Consider the following 24,475-nt stretch of genomic DNA (forward strand, 5'->3'; position numbering starts at 1 on the left):
TCTATATTTTGCATATAAGCCTATATACTAGATACTGTCTATAGTATCACTCTGGACAACCAGTGATAACCAGAACAAACCATTACTGTGTTGGTTTCCCTTTTCAATTATATATTATTTTGGAAACCATTATTCAATCTAGTCACAAAGAGCCAAAACTGTATATTATTAAGTAAACATGTGCAATACTGTGAAACAATTCTTACTCCACAAAGTGAAAAACAAACAGCAGAATTACCATTTCAACATAAAGTGAGACACAGAAGGTAATATTTCTATTACAGTATTTCACTAGATATTGTAATGTGACACCAAACACTGAAGATGTCACACTCTTACAGTTTAACAGTATTATCCAACAGAAAGACTACTGTTAAAAACCTCAAGATCTAAAGATAAGATATCTTCGACACAGTATTAAAAACAAAATTATACGACTTAAACCAAATTCCCACATGTGTGTGTTAATGTGTGTGTGTAACCTCACATTTCTCTCAGCAGTCATAAGAGATGTTGTGGCACCAGAGGCCTTAATGTTAAAAAACATTGTAGCAGTCGTTGCTGTACCAGTTGTCCATACTGGCATAAGAAGGGGTAGTTTTGATTTAATTTCAGTTATTATATAAGTGTTTAAATCGATTGCTGCTGTAGCCAGAGAGATTTTTTTTATAAGTTTTAATGCATTATTATCAATCCATCAATGCAACGCCCGATTGGTTAAACCCAAATCATGTATGTTAGAGATGTGCTAAGAAAGTGCTTTCTGCTTTTTCAAGGGCTTTTCTAACTAAACCAGAGCACTTCTACAAGGATTCAGGTTTGATTGGATTTGAACTTACCATTTAAAATAAACTACTGCTCAAGACCACAGACAACAGAGAATAAGAGTCTTTCATCTATTTTTCTCATGGAAATAGCCACATGGGAGAGTGATGGAAAGGATTTTTTTCCGTCTCTTTTCAAAATATTTGTGTCTTCCCATCAAACCATCCAGATTGTAAAACAGATAAATCCTTGTGACCTTTAAATCCCAAAAATGCTAGGAGTCTTTGTCGGTTACAATGTGTATCCTGAGCTGACTTGGCAGGGCCAGCTGGGATCTGGGCTGGTTGTGAACTGGAAGGGTTAGACGAAAGCGTGCAAACTCCTGCAAACCAGTTGTCATTACATGTAACTTAGTTTTTAAATGTTCAAGGACAAAAAAAGGGGAAGTATGAAACATGAGGAGGCAGTGTATTCTCAATAGGAAGCTCTGAAACAATCACTCAAATAGAGGAAGGGATTTTGTATTTAATTTTATTTATTCATTTATTTGCTGTATTGGGCTTTTAGATGAAGAGCACGCAATTGTATAATCTTTTATCAACTATAGAGGTCGTTTAAATCAGGAAACATCAGCAATGAGTTTTCACTGGTGAGTGACAAATGTATTTGTCCGATCTCCCAGCCCTGTGAACTGGGTCTGCAGTAGGGGTTTGGTGGCTCAGCTCTGGGCTCCACATGCTGCAGTAATCCAGGGAGGGTTAGGATAAAGCCTGGCTTCGCCTCACTCTCTGCCTCCTCCCAGATCAGATGAGATTAGGAAAGAGCTAAGAAGCTCTGGGGGAAGGCAGGGCTCAGAAACACTGAGGCTGAGGAAAGGAGGGACACAGCAAAGCAGGTGGGCACTCCTGCAGGAGGAGAGAGCGGGAGACAAGAGACGAGTTCAGTGAAGACTGCAGGGCTGAATGTTCATGTTGGTGCACATGAAGGAGAGCTGTTGTGGAATAGAGTTTGGAGCCAGCTAGACAAGGTGCGTGGGGAAATAGGAGAGGGAGCAAGGATTTAACTGGAGTTAAGGCTCTTGTTCTTTGTCAGTTTGTGTGCTCTTGTGTCCTTCTTGATGTGTTTGATGTAGATCCAATGGTCAATTTCAAAACAAAGGAGTTCTGAGACTAAAAGTACTTTGGAAGAACCTGTCAAGAACAAAAAGGAAAAGCAGTTGTTTCCTTACCAGAATAGTGGAATTAGCAGTGACAAAGACTGCAGGGCAGGGGAATATCAAATGTACAAGGAAAAGACCAAATAAGAAAGACTCATTACAGGAATGACCCCTCAGGTGTAACCATGTTGACATAGAGGGCAATATTAAAGTCTTCAGCACAGTTATCTTTGGCACATAACCATTTGAAATAATTAGGAAAATAAGTGTGTATGTGTCTCCAACCAACAGCCCAAATCAAACTGTATAGACGTTTTCTTTTTATCAGTTGAGTTGCTGTCCATCCATAAGTGTAAAGATGTTGTGTCCGAATACTGACTTGTATTTCTTGATGTTACCTTGTATCTTGTAAACAACCTCACTTTGGCAAATATAGATGCAAGCTAACTCTGACCTTTTGTTAAGTGATTCTGTTTTGAATTCCATGGAAGTGCTTTGTGCAAGAGTTTGAATGTGTTTGTTCTATCCAACAGTGGTATGAAGATGACTCTCTTTCTTGTTCTCTTTCAGGAAGCCATGCCAAGCTGATGTTGGAGTAACAGAGCTGCCAGTGGGACTATGTGTTAAGGATTGTCGCTTGAACTCTCAACTACCTGGACCCCACTGATATTCTTCTTCAGCTGTTATTGGAAGTTGTTTTGGCAATGGGGAGGAAGAAAATACAGATCACTCGGATCGTCGATGAGAGGAATCGACAGGTCAGTGTCTGTTTAGCTGTATACTTAAAGCCACTTACAGTACAGTAACCTATACAGTCTATTAGCTTAATGTAGTCTTTCTATTGTTATGGGTGCTGTCAAAATTGGCAGAGAAAGGAGGCCCTGAGATACAGGGTCAGTCTCACACTTAAAGTTTGTTATGAGCCATATAAGGAGTACATGCCCTATAGAAGAAGCATGTGTTGTTTGTTCTCTGCACAACAATGTATGGGTAAAAGATTGCCTGTGGGAATACAGTGCTGTATATGGTCTGATTCCCTGTAATTACAATGTGAAATCTTTCACGCGTCCATTCAGAAACATACTGTATATTTCTGCTGTGGAAAACAATATTTATCTTCATATTTTCTGATGTTTTGTTAAGGTTTCATGATCATTCATGCGTTGATGTGTGGGATCCTAAGATCCCACTCTAACAACAAGGAATATACTGCATTTATCCCAAGATCCAAAGGACCAACAAGCAAAGTTTCAAGAGCTGTACAGAGTTCCTTATAGACCAAATATTAGATATATCTGCAAGCATCAATAGGTTTAAGAACACTTTGTGAAGGAGTCCCTCAAGGAACCTTCTGTGCATCCTCTATGTTGGCAATCTGAAAAACTCCCAAAGATTCCTCTATGTCGTTTTACTTTTGAGAGTGCAGTGGTCACAGCTGGTGGCGAGGGCAGTAATTTGGGGTTAGTTGGGTCCGGACGGCACCCTGTCATTAGCAGGGTGGGTCAGTGTTAGGGACACACAGTGGCCTTCTCTCCTCGCCGTCTCCTTGCGCAGCCACACTGCTGCCCACTGGAATCCCTCTCTGTCTGTCTCCTCTATATATATCACCCCCAACAGCACAACAAATACCAGCCTGTCTGGAAGGAAGACGCAGGCGCTGGAAATAGGGATGTGGCTGGAAAATAAATATCTGGGATGATGTTTATATTTGATGTTTGGTTGTCTTGGCTGAAGCATTTTTAGATAGACACTACCTCGGCTGTCGGGTGTGCACTATCACTGGAGCCAGCTGTATATTTAGGTTCATGTACTCTATTTTGAGAGGTTGGTTTGCGTTCTCACTTTGTTTGTCAAGTGCATCAAGTGTTTTAACTTCTGTTCCCCTTTTTCAAACGATCACACTGTTACACGCTGTGTAGAATATATAGTATTGACAATAGTGTAGATGTACCAGCGATGCCCCAGCTATTAGCAGACATATATTCTCAAAGGGGTACAAGTAGTTCTTTGTTATCTCTTTGCACAGAAACCTATTTGCAAGTCATACACAAGAAATAATGAATATAATGATACACATCATGTAAATGGCAAATGTAAAAAAAACCCTTTGCCAACTAACATGAACTGTGAAAACTGCAACCCACCACTTTCATCTCATCTTGATAATGAGATGCAGCATTTACTGCAAAACATGAACTTGGTTGGTAATCTGATGCAGCCTTTCCTCCCTTGCTGGAACGTGTGGTGTTACAGGAACATCTTCGCTCCGACATTTCTGAAAAAAAATAAATTCCACTGCAAGCAAGTGACATCATATCACCCCCACCAGTAAAATGTTAAAATGCTTTAAGTAAAATATAGTTTTATGATAAATAAGACACTAAATGACTTGTTAACGGATCTTATGTTTCCCTCTCTGGCTTTCTGTGCTATAAAATATAAAAAGCCACAGTGCTTTCATGCATATAATGGTTCTCTGGGTAAAAGCCTCCAAATAGGGAGAGGCTGTACGTCACCATGTTCTACACATTTAACCCAACATCTGAAATACTTTGGCTTATATAGCCTACATTTTACATTCTGTATATTGTCGCTCTCCAATGAAAACCATGTTTTTCAAACATGTCAACTCCCCAGGAATTTAATGTTTTTAATGTGATCTAGTAGTAGGGCTGAATGATTTTGAAAAAATATATAATTGCAATTATTTTGATTAATATGGCAAGTGCAATGATTTTCGATATTAGATGATAATTTTTACATCATTATTCTCATTTTCACTGAAAAACATACCACAAACATACCAAACAAAGATGTTTTCTTAAGTCTGTATAATATGATGTGTAGGCAAGGACATCTCTGCAGCAAGACAATATTTAATTTAAAATTAGATTTTGACACACATTTCTCCTTTAACAAATATTGTACGTCCTGTGATTTGAAAATTGCAATAGGTCATATTGCGACTTCAATAAAATTTCGATTAATTATTAAGCCCTGAGTAGAACTATAAAGAGATGTTTGGTTTGCATTAGCAGTAACTTACAACAGCTCTGATATGGCATTTGGAGAGTGAACAGTAAACAGTGAGCCTGATATCAGCAAGAAAAACAATAACACTGGATTGCATGCATGATCATTTCAGGTGAATCACTTGTGTGAATTGGCGTGTATTTGGGTAGGGACGGTAGGTGTTGCTGAATTTTCCCATTTACCAATATTTTCACTCTCAAACAATCTAGCTGCTTTAACTCCACATAATGTTAACAGTAAGATCTCTGCAGAGTTGCCAGGTTTGTGTGTTTTCTGCACATAAGTGCACTATTATGATAAAGAGTGAAAGAGCAGGATATGGGATATATTTGACCTAATTATCTGGCAACCCTCAATTTCAAGCTGTACGCATTGTTGACTAGCAGCAGCAGCAGTGGAGTCAGTAAGCTGGAGAATCTGAAGCGGTTAGTATTTATAATTTAAATGTTCCAAATGTCACAGAATTGAAATGACTTCACTGGAAAACTAACATCATTTGATATTATATTTAATTTCAGGCGTTAGGTGTTGTAGCTAATTTGCGATTGATGCTCAGACATGCTATTTAATTAAATAACTTTATTACTGTTGGTGAGAATTCCTTCCAAAAGCAAATTAAGACATCTGGTCCTTTTTAAAGAAGAACCAAAGTGTCAGTAACAGCTGAGCTTAGTTAATAAAATGTTCTGTAATCAATCCAAACATTTCATCTTTGAAATTAGTGGGAGAAATATTTACTTTTTAATGCCATCTCTCCCTTTTCCATGAGTGGATCAAGAGCAGAGTTATTATTGTGTATGTGTCATGAAGACAGAAAATCCTGTCAGCAGCAGCCTGAGCAGCACAGAGACACACAGACAGGTGATCTGCAGCCTCTCAGGTGAGCGCTGATGTAATAGTGAAAGATCTAGCCATAAGTTCAGGAGTTAAATGAAAAATACTACAAATAGAAGTTTTTGAGATGGTTTAAAGGTTTGAGCATCACTGTTGCTCTGTCATGAGACTCTTGAGTTGTGTCGCCCAAATCCACAAACTGAAAGAAGGACAGAATCTCAGGTGAGGTTTGAAAACCTCTCAGCAGCGAGTTACAGAGCAGCACATTAGCTACAAGCTTCTATACATTTATTTTATTGTAACATTTATTATGACAGTCTATGATCTGTTTTCATAGTTATAAGTAGTCTATCAATAAAATAAAATGTAAGAATCAGAGAAAAAATCATGATACAAGTCCAGTTTAAGGCAAGTCAGCAAATGCATATTCAGTAAAGTAAACATTTTGCAGAGTCAGGCTCTTTATGTGTGTATGTGTGTGTGCACATGCGCCTATAAAAGAGAAAAGAGTGATAGAGAGCAAGAACACATACATAATTATTTCGGCCGTCCAACAAAAAATGTCCAAAGTTAAAACTAAACCCACACCCTTAGTTGTGTGTAGGGAGGCATTTTGAATCCTACGCAGGAACGGTGGATACGGTCACCAACAATGACCGAGGTAGTAACTGATTATCAATTCATTGAATAGCTATCACAGAACAATCAATGCTTTTTTTTTTTTTTTAAATTCTTTAGAAAATTCAAGATCATTTTTGAGTTTTTTTAGTCTACAATGTAGAAGAATTGTCTGATCCTCCACCAAAGATAAATGCTTTTTATTGGACAACAATGATAAATCTGTCATCTGACTTCTACTGAGGCCAAAGTGATAGTGGGGAGGTGCCATGTAAAATAATGAGATGTACAGCACCAAGGTGTAGAGGATTTTTTTTTGTTATTTCATTTTTTTTCATTTTAGGAGCAATTAAGTGGAAGAACTGAAAAATATGGGAGAGTAGTGGTGTTTTTCTTCTAAAATACAGTCAGGGTTGCTTAAAACACCACTGTTCAGACTGATGAGGAGATTCCAGCTTTTCCCAACCCCTCTTCCAACTGGTGTTTATAGGGCAATTTAGACTTCCCTCAGTGAAATGCAAGATTTGGCAGGACACCAACTCAAACCTTTGGAAACACTGAGAATGGAAAAACATTTGTCAATCAACTGCGGACAGAATATATATCTACTCAAAATGCAAATTACTGTGCCCTGCTGGACTGTTTTTAGAAGCAGTTATCATCCCTATTACAATTACATTTCACGTTGGTAACAGTGAATAAGTCAGAAGAATAAGAAACTGCTAGGCAGCCAACAGTAGGACAGTGGTTGAGCTGCAGAGCTACAGTAACTGTGAATGTGTGGAAATGTAAAAACATGAAGCAGGACTACAAGAAATACACCTGATATTCCAGATTGCTGGAGATCTTTGTAGGCATACAACAATGTGAGAGTCAAAGGAAGCTTCTAGATACGTGATGAAAGAGTCAGGATCCCAGAAGCAATGGAAGGAAGATGTAGCCACATGAATACAGATGACTCACTGCGGGGAGTTAACTACACACCAAAAAAGGGATGAGAGAATATGATCAACATGTGATATGTGGGTTGTGTGTGAGTTTACTGTGAGCTGTAAATGGTCCACTCCAAAAAATTGATTTTAGGATTAATTTAGTTTTTTAGTATTATATCTGCAGGGCAGTTGCTAACAGTATATGTACTTTCAGGGAATATGATTACTATAAAGGCTGAACACCTTCATTGTAATCATTAAGGGAGTGAAAAACATAACTTACCTTACCGTTTTGCCCACACACATTTACTGAAAGATGGAGCAGGAGAAAAAGAGAGAGGATGGTCTTTTCTCATAGTTTGGGGTCTCTAGACACAGCGTTAACACATATTCATGTTGAAAATACATGAAAAAGTGCATTTTGCATAATATGTGTCTTTAAGGAAGTGGAAAACATTACTTTACTGTTTTCCCCACACACATTTCCCGTCCACTCAATCAGTGGAATTCCAGTTGAAGCAAATTTCCAGCGTATTGCCACACTCTTTTGGGAAGTTACCCCACAGGAACCTGCCTCAATGCCTCCTCTCCTCCCTTTTCCTTCCCTGTGTGACTGAAACACATTTTTAGTCATCATCTATTATCTCTCTAGGCTACTGACTTTGTGTATTTCAGTGATCTTGTGTCAGTGGCTCATACTGACATGTGCCGTGTCAGTAGTTCAGGGTACAATCAGCAGCTGTAATGATGAAAGAAGAAACTCCTCACCTCAGTTTACAGCAAATATTTTTTGTTGAATTGGGGAGGATTTTGTGTAAACCCCCTTGGCATCCAGCTCAGATTATGCTTTAAGTAATAAAAAATGAAGAGAAAAATTGGAATAATATGCTAATGAGCAACAGATTTTTCTATCACAATTTGGAATTAATTTAAAAATGCAATTAGGTGTTTAACTATAGAGCTTTCGCACTGCCAAAGGTATTTTGTAAAACCAGAACACTGGCAAATCTAAAGAAGAAAGAATGAGCCTCATCCATTTTGTTCTCCCTGCCGCTTGTTTGTCTGAACAGGGACTGAGTTGTGTGATAGTTCCCAGTTTTCTGTAGTCAAGCTCTCCTCATTGTTCTTCTCTCATCCATTGATATGAGTGGACCGGAGTGGATAGTTGAAGTAAACTAGACTGATCCTTGGTTTCTGTCTTTCCAGGTGACTTTCATGAAGAGGAAGTTTGGTCTGATGAAGAAGGCCTATGAGTTGAGTGTTCTGTGTGACTGTGAAATCGCCCTCATCATCTTCAACAGCTCCAACAAGCTGTTTCAGTATGCCAGCACCGACATGGACAAAGTCCTACTGAAATACACTGAGTACAATGAACCACACGAGAGCAGAACCAACTCTGACATTGTGGAGGTGAGTGGCAGTGTCAAATAGGTTTGATTTTGTCGCGTGGAGAAAAATACTAGTCTCTGTCATGCCATAATGTCAGCGCTACCATTGTCATTAGAGAGCTTTGACCTGACCAAATAAGGTCATCAGTACAGTCTTATGTAAGAGCCTGTTTGTGTAGAGAAAACATGAACTTCTTTCAGCTTCTTACTTTCGGTGGGTCGTCCATTGGAGCTTATTCTACAGTTGCACTTGGTGTAAATAGGGTTGTGAGTGCCAGCTAAATGCAAATATGCATTACATCCAACTGCCTGTTTTGCATCAATGGGAAAGATATATAGATAAAATAGAAAAGATATAATATTTGATAGTTTTTGTCATTTTTGTCATTTTGTCATTTGATCAAAGTTCAAAAGATTGCATTCACGCCTGGTGAATTACTAAGTGAGCCTCATTTTAATCCATGGACAGACTTAGCAGAAAAGAAAGAAAAAAACATTTAAAAAAATGTAAGGGAGAAGGGGGAAAAGTAGACAATGCATCAGAGGAAATAATCAGCCAGAAGGAACGGGAGTGAGAGAGATCTTGACAATGTAATCCATATTATGGAGGATTCACACTCATATTCTTCACTTTCTCATCATGGTTGAAAATCCTGCAGTATTTGTTTTGAAGGCTCTTAGGCTGTGAGCATCCATTTAGAGGATTGAGGAAGGAAATGACTGCAGTTCGTGTTTTAGACAGATTAATTCCTAGAAAGAGTAACAGCAGAGGATTCAGAAGAACTTCAGTTGCGGTTGCTGCCTGCAATACTGTCTTATTTTCTTTTTTGTTTACAATAGAATATATGAAATATTAAACACATATCAGATGTTCTGCTTCACCAGTGGAAACACAATAATATTAAACTTGATTTACAACACAAATGCAACTGAAAACCACCAGTACCTGTATCACTGTCAGTCAGGACCAGCTGTAATGTAGTCGAGGCTGGAGTGATTAACAGGGATGCGGCTGTTTTCCATTATGGCTTGAAATTAGCACATCCTGTAGGAAAGATGTGTTCACTGTTGACAGTGAAAATTAGAGGAGTGCACTTGCACAAGGATCAATATACAGTACGTGATACTGGTCATGTAGCAACTGAGGCAATTGGGTAATCGAATGCTGACTGACAGCAATAGCACAAGAACAATAGCATTTTTAAGAGACTGTCAGGACTTCAGTTTGATAAAACCTTACTGGCCCCTGAGGCAAGATTGAGGCCCATCACAAAATAAAATAAAAACAATAAAACAATTAACTAATTATAACTAAATATTAAAATTAGAACATCCAAAGCAGTGAAAAACAGAATATAAAGAAATCAAAATGGATTAGGCACAATACGAATATGGATTTCTTGGTGTTTTAAGAATTACTGAATTTGGCAAGGTGGTTAACTTACTGTACCCAAAATGTGACAAGGTTTGGTACAACAATCATGGTTCTCTAGTAAGTAGCTGTTTCCGGTATACATGCTTACACTTTGGTATAGTTAAAGTGGGTTGAGTTAATTTTAGCAATCGGCATTGTTGCAAAAAGAGAGAAAAAAATGAAAGTGTAAATGTGTAGCAGCTTTAATGATGATGGTTTGTTCATTTTAATATCTAAACATGCCAGATATGTTTGTTGAGTGGGTGGAAAGACATACACTTCAACATAACAGCGGAACATTTCTGCCTCGTCAGTGTCTTGTTTTGTTTACTCATGGTGAGATTTAGCACAGCTCATACAAAATGGACTTCACTAATATTCTCTTCATGAATTTGCAGGCAATAGCAAAAAACTTTGTAGCAGCTACTTGATCTTTCAACTTTAGATAATACAAATCATATATGAAACTGTTTATAAAGCATTAACACACACTGTACCAGTCATATTTGAGACAGATGTTTTTGGTGATAATTTTCTATTCAGAGAGACAAAAGGTGACCTAATTGTGGCACCTTGTGGTTTGCTAAACATCATAAGACAATATTTTGTGTTTTTGTTTGAGTCAGTTTCAGCTGTCCACCCGTTCTGTTGAGTCCTACAGCATCATCAGTGTGGTGAAGCCAGGGGTGTTGCATCATGGTCCCTGAGCAGCTCTGTCCTGTCTCCCATAGCACGTACTCATTGCTGCTGCCATTAAAAATGAATGGTCATCGTGACTCACGTTCTGGCTGTTTATGTAAGCCTCTAATGCGTGTTTGTCTTGCTGAGAGCTGAATTTACTGCTTCGAACCCACCCCACTGCACACACAGACAGCCAACAGTGCTGTAGCAACTGCAAACTATCGAGTATAAAGGAAGCTAAACTTCCCAAACTTACCCTGTGTTTATTTTCAAAATACCTCTTCCCCCTCCCTGTTACAGAGAGCAGCGTCAGTGTTCAAGTTTGTTTCAGGAGAGTTCTGGCATGTTTTCCAGCTGCTTTCTTTCTTCACTCAGTGTCATCTATCTTAAGAGTAAGAATTATAGTCTGACCTCCACAAGTAAACTTAACATTGTTTCTCAAGGGGGGAATTACACTGTTACAGGACCGACAAGAAAAAAAAAGTAAAACCTGAAGCCAATACAAGCATAGAGATAAAGAGGAACATTCATGCTAAACAGTAAAGTCTCTCTAAATACCACAACATCTTCTCAGATGTAGTGATAGTAGTGGTTGTTACAGTATATGCATCATCAGTATTGCCCATTATGATTCTAAATAGCATAATCATGTGTATTCTCCTGCCATAAACCACAAACAGACACCTGTGTCAGCTCTGCAAGCCATTAGCCAGGCTTGATTTGCCTGCTTTTAGGCCTTATTTGTTTTTTTTCCCGCAAATGTCATGCCGACAGACAAGCTGGTTAAAACAAAGCCTGGAGTAAAGCCTTCTCTTTTACATATCGGTCAGCCCATTTGCAACATTTAGACATAATATTTGACTATGTGTAAAGTAATACCCTGCTGGCTGCAACAGACTTCCCATGTCGGGAGAGAACGGCAGAAAGCTTCTTAGGAGTCATTGTCTTTGTTTGATGGAACATGATGTTTGCTGATGATTATCTCTTTGGCACAAACAGCTCACAAGTTTCTTCGTCACACGCAGGCTGTCTGAACATGAAGATTACTTCACCCAGTATACTCTGTGTCTTTTTGCTGTGTTTGGCAGTGGGCTGTTTAAGTAAGTCTAACTAAAATTAGAATTCTTCTTACTTTTCTGTGTAAGGAAATATAAACCACAATGATACTACAGCTATTGTGCAGTTTTTCACTTTCAGTCCCCTGGGTGGGTGTTTTCCCTGGCAGCAATTGACTGACATCTGAGAGCCGTCGATGCCAGTAGACATGCTGTCAACTGCCCTGTTGCACTACTGACTGGATAACGTCATGCTGTGTAGCTTTAGAACAATGATACTAGATTTATTTTCCCCTTTGTCAACAAGCCCACATAGTGTTAGCTGTTAATCATTAGGGTTTCAAAGGAATAGTCCAACATTTTGGGAAATACCCTTATGTGCTTTTTTGCGGAGAGTTAGATGAGAGGATGGCTGTTATCACTCTCATGTCTGTATGGTAGCAACCAAGAAATACATATATATATATATAACCCCCCACAAAAGGTGCCATTTTTACACTGTTTTATAAAGTGTAGCTTAGCTTGCCACCGTTAACACTCATTTCCACTAGACTTTACTTTTCCTTCATGTTTAACACCCGCTAATTCATCAGCAGCTACCACACATATAGAGTTTTGCTCGTCTTGCATTATAGATAGACGGAGGTCTTGCAACAAATATTCCTGTAACCTCAGCACTCAGTACTTTACCCTGAGATTCATATCACAGCACAGAGTGACGTACAGAGTCATGGAGTAAGCATTCAAATTGTAGATATGGGGCTGAGCAAATGCTAATAATGTTGGCCTCCGAGCTGTTTAACTATCGATATCATTTTCAGTCAGCAGTAGAAGTCTACACCCCCTGGAGAACACTAATGTACGGGGTGCTGTCATAAAATCAATTCAATTTAAAAAAGTTTTAAATTTCTTCTTTTTGGTAATTAATTATTGACCAAATATGAACACAAGTCAAAACACCAAAAATGATTTTTAAGCAATAACAGCGTTTTGAAAAACACTACAGATCCATCTCCATATGGACAAGATAACATTTTAATGTCAACCTGATTGAGGTGGAAGCCAGATAGGCTTTAAAAAAAAAAACTATGATAGCTGCATGAGTCTGCCAGCTAAAACAACTACAAAGTCCTGACTGGTCAGCTAATCTAACTGACAGATTACTTTTGTCATAATAATGAGACAGGTTTGTGTGCAGCCGAGTTGAGTTTCAACAACAACAGAGCAGCCGTCCAAGATATGCAGTGCAGTCATTTCAGCCTGCAGAGCCCAGAGATGAGTGAAAACTACAATACAGTGAAACCTGACACTGTGGCATACGGCACAACGGTTGATTTGGTTTAGTCATGTATGATCGGATGCCTCTTAAAAAAAATGAAACGATTTGTGGAAACTGTGTCTGAACTGGCCTTTGAAAGTGTGTGTGTGCTGAGCTCATCTCTGCCAGAGATGTGTCAAATCACATCTCAACCCCTCCCGTGCCCGCCCTATTCTTAGCCTATAGGGCCACCACCCAACTGGAAAAGACTCACTCCGGGGAAGGAGGTCGCCTTATTTTATCTTTGATTCAGCCCCAACAGCAACAAGACATCACCCTCACATGTTAAGATGCTTAACGTTGCAGCTCATGCCTCATGGTGGCAATGATCCAGATGCCTTTGGAGATCCACTAAAGCCGACTTTGACATTTGAGATGATAAGGAGGCACACACTCTCAGATCCTCTAACAGACATTTTAAGATAGTTGTCGGTGCCCAGACATGATGTAGTGGTTTAAACCAGCATCTGTGGAGCCACTTATAGCCCTGTGGGCCTTGGATCAAATCCCACTAGACCCTCCACTCTGTGTCCCGCTCTGCCCTCAAACTATCTCAGTATGACTATATCAGTAAGGGAGTGCGCTTTCTAACAAATCCCTTGGTCTGAAGAGCTGAAATAGAAGATAAATATTAAAGCTACCTGATGATGGTGTGAAACATTTAAAGAAACTGGAGCGATCGCACATGATTGGTAACAGCTGTCCTCCCTCCCTCCCCTGCGTTCATAAGGTCAAGCAGAGTTCACACCTGAATCAGAGAATGATTGTAGAGTAACAAACTCCTGACAGTGAGCAACGAAGCACTTTCCATCTGCCATAGTTTAGCTCATTTCTCCCCACATCATTAATAATGATTGCTGAGTCATTATATGCTGGAAATCTTGCTGGAACGCTGTATTTGGAGTTGTGTCAGCTTACTCTGATATTTACGATGCACTTGCAGGGCTTGCATATACGTGCGTTCACTATGATGTATTTTGCAGATTATGATTGCAATCAGACAGCAAGTTTGCGATCAGTCCCGCATCGTTTTTTCTGCCATAGATGTAGAAGTTGGAAGCAGAATGGACATTGGCATCGTCATTTAAACCTAATATGAGTCCAGGCTCTATGCCTGTGTTTATTTTCATATGACAGACATAAATTGTGCCACTTGAAAGCAGAGATGAATATTTAAACAGCTCAACAATGCTCCTTGTTTACACAGACACATAGTAGTGTTAGCAGACTTTTATGCGGTATCTCTGCAGCAGGTTATATATCACCATACTCCCCTGCAGTAAGCTCATTGTGATAAAACAGATACTTGATACTGCAATACTTGACTATAGCATAACTTGGTAAATTAGAACACCAAACTCTAGCGTTTCTACCCCCAAATGATATGAGTGATTTTTTTCCCGAATAATATTCTGCTAATAGAGCCGAAGTTTTTGCAGGAGTTCTGCAAGAATGTCGTAAACATGCGACTTACACAACTGTGTGATTCACTCTACTTCTCACTACATAGGAAATGTAGGAGTCTTTTTTTACTAGTTTGCTGGTGTGTGTCAGAATGTAATTTTCTCAGAGTTTGCCATATTTTCTATAATTTATAGAATTTTGAAAACACTGGTGGATAACTGCATGTCCCACCTGTTATTTTGACTAATAAAAAATAATTGTTGGCGCTGCTACATGGTTACTCACATAACGTACCATGATGTACCCATTCATAATTGGACAAATTGGCATAATTGTCCAAAAAACAAGCAGGCTGACAGGTTTAAGGAAACAGCGCGTGCATCCTTTGGAATTTCAAACTAGGTGGCATGACGTTTACTGGAGTGTTGAAATGAGCAGCCATTGAATTGAGTGAGAATTGAGCGTGTGACTTCTTAAGTGGTCACCAGTTGTTACAGTAAAGAGGACTTTTAGGCCTGTGGTGAAAATAGACTTGCGAGTGTGTGTTTAAAGCTTCTAATAAGTACAAGTGTCTGGGAATGCAGAGGACATGTGGTGGACAGACAGTCAGCTGGCTGCTGCGTCGGTCTGTCAGTCCGTCCTTTTCACGCTATGATGTGTAATGTAATGAGGAGCAGAGATGAGATGATGGATACCAGAGAAGTGATGTCATAGTCCAGGCTTGCATGATGTTGGTATGATTTGATTTTTTTACTACCAAGGTCCAGGTGTTGTAAATTAACATCCATCAATTTTCTAAACCATTTATCTCAACCTAATCTTTCTGAACCGTACGTACATATATTAAAAAGATAATATGATATATTAGACATTTTGAATTTGAATGTTTGAAGTGAACCATTATGTTTTATGACAAATTGGTTCTTATCCATGCTAGCAGCATGACTCTATGGAGCGAAAAGTTGATCGGCTGACGACTTTTATCCAGACTGAAATGTCTCAACAACAGGCATAACCACAAACGTTACCCTAATCTTAAAGTACTGTAAACCTAATCCTAAAACTAAGTGAGGCCAGGCCAAAAAATCTTGTATTAAACCTTTTATTACACATATACGTATATTTACTTATTAAAACTGCAGGTGATTAGTTGGATCTTTTTGTAATGTTAAACATACCTCATCTAGACTCAAGATATAGACTTGGCACACTGACATGGTTTCAGTTTGTCTATTTTTTGTCTCAATTCCTGGATGTCAAAATTCCAACACACTCTGTGAGTCAGTGGTAGTAAGATCTGTTGTGTTTAGCTTGAGGCTCACAGTCCCACGCTGAATGGTTACGTTCCGGCTTTCTTTCCTTCTTCAAAGCAGCATTTTCTTTACTAGGACTGCTTTTCTGCAGAGCTGCAGAGCTGTACTGCTGACAGTAACATGATCCTCTACAGACAGAGGAGTTTGTGCTAATGAATCTCATTTGACGGCTTATTCTCTGTGGTGCTTAGGGATACATTACCAACCAGCTCTCTGCCTTTTATTTCCCTGTCTATGCACCCTGCACCACAATAAACACCCAACCAAACCCAGCATTGTTTCAGGCTAGCTATAAAATATCTGCTTACTTCAATCCATTATGTTTAAAAGGCTGGTGTGAATATAGATGAGTTAGTGCAAGATGTGGGGCAGCATCTCTCTAGAAGAACACTGCTGTTAATGTGTGTACTTCTCAGACCAGCTTTTTGTCTGTCACGCTCTTCAAAAATTATTTAGGCAAACAAATTATCACTCAAGAATAGTAAGAATAGTAATTTGACTAAAACAGGTGTGAAATTATTCGGTCTCTTCACATGAAAAACATGATTTAATTTCTCAAAGTGCACAACAAATGTATATAGAACGATAAGGTAAGTGGTTCAATGTCTTGCTCAAGAACGTTTCTCCTTATCCAGTATCATACTGATTGTGTGGTTCTTTAGCTGAATCGATTAAGCAGGAAGAGCAGGGAGGGAACTTGTTAGCAAACACATCAAGCAGATCCGGAGCAACAGTCCGGTTTGTGTTCAGATGAATGTAAGTCCGATATTCACTCTCTCTTTTAACGTTTTTAATGTTGTAAAGTGAGTAAGACATTTAAGGCAGAGTGACATCCATACTGGTTTGAGAATCACAACAAAGAACTCGGGTGTCATTTACAGGCCTCCAGAAAACCTCAGTGTGAAGGAAGTATATATATGTTTTTAACCTCTTGAGAATCAGATGTGGTTTCTAGTCTTGTCAATGGTTGATAATCCTTCCTGCTCTTCAGCCACATATTAGATCGGGAGCAACCAGAGCCATGCACATCCTGTGTTCTGCAGTACCTCAGCCTTTGACATGGACAAATGTTATTATCTGGTACTAATGAATTATTATTAGTGCGTTTCAAATTCAAACTGTGAAGTCTCAGCTTGACTCTTTGTGAAGTCCTCGTTCTATTCTGTTTTTAGCTGCATATCTGTCTGCTTTACTTTGTAACAAAGCCGTGAAAAGTGAAAATACACTTGACTGATGTGTCAAAGCTGTACTAAATGTGCTCTACTGTATTGTAACTCATGTATTGTGATTTATAACATGCTTTACAGAAAACAAAACAAATTTTTGTTGGATCTGTGCTCTCTGTAGTCAGTTTAGCGCTCTCTCTGGGAAAATGTGGCTTTGTAATTAATGTCATCTACAGCCCACTACAAGACTATTTATGTTGTTTCAATTTCTACTTTTTACCAGTGCTTTTTAATCAATCTCTCTAAACTTAATGCCTCCTCCTTGTGGTTATTTCATCCACAGGCCCTGAACAAGAAGGAGCACAGAGGCTGCGACAGCCCAGACGCTGATTCCTCCTACGTCCTCACCCCCAATACCGAGGAGAAATACAAAAAGATTAATGAGGAGTTTGACCATATGATGAGGAGTCATAAAATTGTAAGTTGCATTGTAGTTAAATGTCTTCCCTTTTTTCATTTGCTCTCTCTTTTCATCTTTTATTTATCCATGAACGATGACTGAGCTTGATTGTCTTCAAAATGTCAGCTTCATTATGTTTTACACTAATACACTTACACACATCACACCACCACTGAGCAACTCAACTGACACAGAACAAAGCCTTGATTAATTATATATATATATGTACTGGCTCTGAATCTTTATTGGTTTTGATGGGATTTTTTCATCCATCTCTTTTTGTTCCTTCGGCACAAGTAGGAGCAAAAGTTCACATTCAAATCAGTCAGTCAGTCGGTTATCATAAATTTGACCTCTTTGGTTAGTAACTGCTCAAACAAACAGAAATAAAGCTGGAGACAAAATAAAAGATCAAAAACCAGAGCGTTGCTGATTCTGGTATTGATCCAAGCGCTCATATTGATGTGCTTTTGTCTTCCACTCCCTCTAGTCCACAGGCCTTCCACATCAGAACTTTATGCACGTAGCTCCTGGCAGCATGGCATACAGCCCCGGTGCAGGAGGAGGAGGAGGAGGAGGAGGAGGAGGTGCGACCTCCCAGGCTCTGGCTGCAGCCACAGCAGCTCTGGCTGACAGTGGGATCCTCTCCTCTCCTCACACACACCTCCACAGAAACATAAACTCTCCACAAAGATCTCCCAGCACTGGAAACACAGGTCTGTATGTGTTTGTGTGTGTGTCAATCAGACATGATTAATATTCCAGTGTCGGGACATGTAATAAGATATTTCTCTTGCTTTTTGTTAACTAAACAAAATTGTCAAACTGAGTGCTGAACAAATTGAACTTGCTCATAGGAAACACAATACTTTGTGTATCTAAAATCAAAGTTCTGCTTTTAAGATACCGTGTAAGATGTTTGACTTGATCAGACTTCAAATTATAGGAGAACCAAAAGATCTGTAGGACATTTGGGCTGTAATATTTATAGTCCAAAGATGGGGAGAAAAGTCAGACATGCTAAATATGCACTCTGGATACGAATAAAGTCTCTGACAAGCAAATGCAATTTTAAAATCACCAACCTCCTATTCTAATCAGACACTTCACTGTTTAGTGTCTGTTTTTTTGCTTTCTCTGTGAATATTCTTCCATGTACTGAATGATAGCAGATTATTTTTAGTCCATGTGGAGCGATAAAGCAGCAACCATGCATGACGATAGAGATGAGGAAATGATTACAGAACACAAACTTGCGAAAAAAGAAATGTGTGTGTGTATTTATCCTCAGGTGGCCTGCAGGGAGGTTCTGATCTTGCTCTGCAAAATGGATCTGGAACAGTTGGTATGTATCTCTCAGGAGTCATTACAAACACACACTGACACATGTACACACACTAGAAATGATGTCACATGATTTATGTCATGCACACTAATGCATCTGTCTGCCGCTTTTATCATAGTGTAGAAACACAGGAGGTCAACCCCAACACTCCTGGTCTAAAGACCAAAACTTTACTCCTGAGCCAAACGTACTTCTGTACGCAGTTTAACTTATTGTGGATCAACAATCCTCCAAAATAACATGATTATTAAGAGAGAGATTAATTAATTTAATCTATAATTTTTGACAGCTATATTAAATTGTTCATCTCTGGTTCAGATTAGATCCAGACCTGAACAATGATGGTTGATCTAGTGGCTAAAAACAGGCTAAAAAACTCTTTTTACCACCTCTCCTCATATGATCTTTCTATTGGCACAGTAAATGATCTGACCTTTGACCTCTTAGCTATTGATTCCTTCATATCTTGTCATCTAGAAATTTTGGTGTATTATTCATGAAAAAATATAGATAATGTAATAGACAGATGGTTGTGCAAGGTCAGCCTGGTGTGTTGTTGTGAACCCTGGTGCTGGATGCATTGCTAACAGGAGGATACACTACCAGCACATGGAGTTGGAGCTGCCTTCAATAATAGCAATCACATCAGCTCCTCTCCTCTCATTCCCTTTAAAAGTAGGGCTGGGTGGAGATTTAAGGCTTCTCTCGCCTGCCCAGGCTGATGTACACAGACAGGATGAAAGCTGACAGTCTCTTGAACATCCTGTCTGCCTACACACATCACGCTTCTTCACTACTAACTCCACATTGCTCCTAGGCTCTGGACTATACAAGCTCTGTACCCAGCATCGTCCCTGATGGGGATTTACCTGCCATAACCTCCCTCCTCTCTCTCTCTCTCTCTATATATATATATATATATCTCCTCTCTCTCTCTCTCTCTCCTCTCTCTCAGTCTGTGGCTGCAAGTCTACAGTTATGTTCAGTGTCCATATTGGAAACAACTAAGGCCTGTTACTGTTAGGAAACCTGCTTATAGACTGGCCTGGTCCTGGTTTCAAGCCTGACAGTTATGAGTGTATAAGTAAAAAAATGTTTCAAGGCATATTATTATACTATTGTTTCATAGTGTATTGTTTTATTAAAAGCTATGAGCTTTAAAGAAATTTGATGGTGAGATCATAAAGCAGAAAGAAATCATTCCAAAATATTTATAAGCCTATAAGTCAACTCCAGATGGAGGAAAAAATATGTGAACATTTATTACTAATAAATTTTAATAGCAGTTTTTATGTATAGAAAGTTTGTAAAAGTGATGCAGTTGAAGTGGTTAAGCTGATGTTAAAGGAAATTAAAAAATAGGTGGAATGACATAAAAAGATGAATGAAAATATTACTAAAAAGCCACTGCAGTGTATATGTCTCAAGCTGCATATGCAGTAGTGATTTGGCTGCTCAGTGACCCTCTGCCTCAAGTTGACAGATATACGTTCCTGTCCACTCATTATTTGGTCTTGTAAAGTGATCAGATATTGTGGTCTTTTTTAGATTTTTATAAGACGTTGTTAGTGTTTGTTTTGGACTAATTAAGTGCAGCTGCTCTCTTCACTTTCTGAGGTGCGCTCACCTCTGTCTGTCTGTCTCAACATAAACTTTATTATACCTGCTCTACTTTGCATCTGCTTATAGAGGCAGAGTATGTTTTGCATACATTTTGTCCACCCCCCTCCACTCAAATATATGTTTTTTCTTTTTGTTCCTATAGTTGAATGTTTGAGCTTCACTGTGCAGAATGATGTATGTGCAGAGTTTGACACTAGAAGACACATTCATCTACTGAAAGTGGAAAGTGTCTCTGACATCACTGAAAAAGCTGTTTTAAGGGCCGGACCTACTAGCATGATTTCTGACATCACAAATAGTTTGGAGGCCAATCCTTGTCCAATATTCAACTTACACAAATGTGATGTAATAACCTGAACTTTCTAGTGCACATACACTAAGATGGGCTAAACAGTGAAGTAGGAGACATCATGTGTCCAGCAGTTAAAATCCACTGATTCTGGACGCACCTCACAGTCATTTTTTTTTAATAGTTTCTATAAGTCAACTGCATTTTGTCTCATTCTCAGGTCATCAACCCTCGCACTAAACTGTACGTCTTGTAGCCTATCCTCCCTGTCATCTTCATGCGCTCCCTCCCAGAACAGCATGTCTCATATGAACACTCCCATTATGTAATGTCAAGAGCAAGAAAAGATGAATTATTCATTGTCATCTCTTGTATAATATATAGCTTCTATTCTCCAGTCAGAGCCTGGTAGTGGACAGGTTGGTTTAATGGATCTGATACATGGGACTGTTTTTAAAGCACTTTCCAAATCTTCAAATATTTCTAAACTTGTGCTAGGTCCACTGTGCTTTTCACTCAAAAGAAAAGACTGTGAGAGGCTCTGGAAGTATCCCCTGCTAAAGTTTCTGTCAAGATGGCGTCATGTGAAAAGCAAATTGCACATACAGAACTTCCTTGACCATGTAGATATGCTCATATCCACCATCAATCACTCAATCATTCTGTCATTCAGATCTCAAGTTGTGATTTTCTTACCATCATCACCTTGTGTTTCTTAATTTCTGTGTTTAGTGAACGGCTTTGTGGGCTCACCTGGTGGAAGCAGCCTGGGAAAGATCATACCACCCAAATCTCCTCCTCCTCCTCTCCCACCTCCTGGGAACAGCTTGGCCCCTACCAGCCGCAAAAATGACCTCCGAGTGGTCATCCCCCAGTCCAAAGGAATGATGCAAACACTGGTGAGTGTGTGGGGGTCTTATATTTAGGCGCTTACAGAAGTTATCTCAAAGGTCATTATAATGTATTATAATGCAACAAAAACATCTTTATCTGTAACCCTTTTCTTTTAGCTTGCTTTAGCTGATTTAGGATGTGTTGCTTTTCTCAGCTGCTCAAGGACAACTCTCTAAAAAAACTCCAGCCTTAAGTCTTTCAGCGCCTGAGTTGGAGGTTTATTAGGAGCCAGACGAGTACATGATATGTTCCAAGCCTGAGGGATGTTGGACAAGAACAGAGTAAATAGATGATGCAAATTACCACAGAGTTGGTCTGCAAGCTTTCAGAACAATTGGTTTGACACCATCTGGACCAGATGGTTGGTGGGTTTGCAAATGAAATCATTGTTCCTTTTAAACAAAGACAAGATCTGATCAATCTCGGCATGGAATTGTTTGCCTTAATTAGAGAATTTACAATTTGTCACCTCTAATTACTGTTAGAAGCGTGTCGAGTATTGCATAACCAGTAATCTTCTTCTTGATCATTTTCTCTTTCAGTGGAGTCTCTGAGTTTGTACAGACACAGAGTGGTGTCAATATCATTATCTAGCTGTTGGCAAGAAATAAGTGTGTTTCCCAAAATAAAAATGATTCCTTTAAACTTGCGTCTATCCTAAGGAAGTACAAGTGAAATTGTGTATTTCAGTGAAAGTTACAGAAATCTTGTCATTTAAAATTGGCTTTTGGAAACATCAGTCTGGACACACAAAAAGACATTTTCTCAAGCTAATATTTGAAACAGGCTGACAACTTATCCACTTTGTTAGAATGGAGCTTCCTGAGCCAGTTTCTCTTTCTTCAGATTCTACATTCAGCAGCTGTTCTGGGTTATTGAAGTTATTGATTTGCCCTTAACTCTCTTACTGTTGCCCTTCCCTCCCACACTATGCTCAAACATGATGTAACGATTAGCAAACAATGGAAGTGGAGACTTTCTTTTTTCATGGTGACCAGGAGGCTCCATTACTCTGCTGGCTGTGGGTTCCAGGGGATTTTTACAGTTCGCAGTGATCCATCACTGAGTTCTGATCTGTGTTATGAACATTAATGTGAAAGTTCAGCCTGTAGGGACACATTGTATAATTATTTTGAACTTTATTCATCCCTCCCCAAAAAACGTCACCCACATGTGAGCATAAGTTCTTTGTGAATATGAGAAGAAAATTTTGTGAGTTTCGTGAGAATTTACAGATAAGTTAGAAATGGATTAAAAATTGAAATGATGGGTTATTATTAAAGCTTTTTATCAAGACTTATTGAGGGATTGTCATTAGTATCAACTAAATGCTGCTTGACTACATTTCAGGTGGAGAAATTAAAATTAAACAAACAGTGTTCATCCCACACATGGCAGTCAACACTGCCTCAGCAGAAATGAGTCCAAATTTGATTATTTATTGGTTAATCATTATAATTTCTCATAATTTTGGACCAATGTTTCTTCTGATATGATCCCTGGTGATCGTTTGGTGACAAATAATGTATGATACTGTATCATATCTTATCTTGTCAGACTTCAGTCAGGATATCAACAGGTTTGGAAGTTTTTTTTGATAAAAATGAATAAATGATATCACACTGCAGACTGTACTAGTTTAGGGTTAAGCTGGTTGAGATCTGGGTGGTTGACGTCTGCAGGAGCAGTAAACAAAGTCCTTTTCAGTGGTCTGGAAGTGTTAAATTCCAGTTTTTATGAGGTGACATTTGGTATGAAGCTGTAACATTCAACAAAACAGAAACAATAGTGTGTGAATGTTTCCAGCATGTTTAAGCCAGCAGAAGAAGATCGGAGCTACTCGGATGACGACATGTATTTATTTCTGCTTTCTGTACACTGCAGTAACACATGTTGACTTGTGCTCAGACAGCAACTCCCTGGGTAGATCATTTTGAAACTGCCTCTCACTTCCTCTTTTATTGCATATGTGGGCATGCAAGTTTGTAGAGTATGCTCTGCATACTGTGTGTGTTTTGCACGAATGGGCAAGAATAATTCTTAAATTCACTAATTTTGAATTTTTTTTCATTGCATTTCTGCAAAGCAATGCCAAGAAAGAACTGAGCAGGTCTGCATTTTGTCACATGCATATCAATGTTTACCATCATTAGCATGTTAGCTTGGTATTTGTTACTCATAGTGATGGAGGTACTACAGATAATGCAATGCCCTGCGGTTAGTTTAGAGAAAAGGTTAGTTTTAGATATGTATCTGTTGGTTTACCCACCTACTCACCAACATTTATGCGTTTATGTTAGTGTGTCTGCATGTGTGTATGTGTGAGTGCAATCAGCAGTGAATGACCTCATTCAGGGTGATGTCATTGCTGACATTATCAGACTGGAATGCCAACATCCCCAAACTTTTAATTACTGTTAGAAATGTGTTAAGTTATTTAGCCGCCAGTTTTGATTACTAGTAGCTTTACCAAGCCCGGCAGTTTGTCAGTTTTGTGAGAATCTTTCTAGACCAACTTGGTTTGTGACTGGTTAAGAATTGTTCACCTGCTGGCATTTGGTGCTTTGTTAATTACTTTAATTGTTAAAACATTCAGTCAGGTGAATTTGCATTTAGGTTTTTGAAATGCACAACACCTAATCTCACAAAATAGAACAAAATTAAAACAAGTTGTTAGATGATAACAACTTTTGGACAGCTTTTGGATGATAAAAAGTATTTTCATTTCATTAAACAAAAAATGTTTCACAAACTTGACACTTAGAGCTCTTTGTCTTAGAAATGGAT

The 24,475-nt window shown here is 38.8% G+C and overlaps 1 protein-coding gene across 2 annotated transcripts in view; it reads left to right on the top strand.

Annotated features, from left to right (window-relative positions):
• The window catches only part of LOC122993419 (myocyte-specific enhancer factor 2A-like), a 47,078-nt gene that overhangs the window by 18,668 nt on the left and 3,935 nt on the right, over positions 1-24,475 (top strand). The window contains exons 1-7 of one of the 2 annotated variants that reach the window (XM_044367680.1): positions 1,649-1,792; positions 2,492-2,679; positions 8,545-8,748; positions 17,421-17,555; positions 18,028-18,253; positions 18,829-18,882; positions 21,527-21,693. In XM_044367680.1, the coding sequence (XP_044223615.1) occupies positions 2,626-2,679; positions 8,545-8,748; positions 17,421-17,555; positions 18,028-18,253; positions 18,829-18,882; positions 21,527-21,693 (840 nt within the window). In that variant the 5' untranslated portion in view covers positions 1,649-1,792; positions 2,492-2,625. Of the gene's footprint in view, positions 1-1,648; positions 1,793-2,491; positions 2,680-8,544; positions 8,749-17,420; positions 17,556-18,027; positions 18,254-18,828; positions 18,883-21,526; positions 21,694-24,475 lie in introns of those variants that run through there. The other variant, XM_044367600.1, reaches the window with a different exon arrangement.

The sequence above is a fragment of the Thunnus albacares genome, chromosome 1 (assembly GCF_914725855.1).
Source record: "Thunnus albacares chromosome 1, fThuAlb1.1, whole genome shotgun sequence".
NCBI classification, from domain to species: domain Eukaryota; kingdom Metazoa; phylum Chordata; class Actinopteri; order Scombriformes; family Scombridae; genus Thunnus; species Thunnus albacares.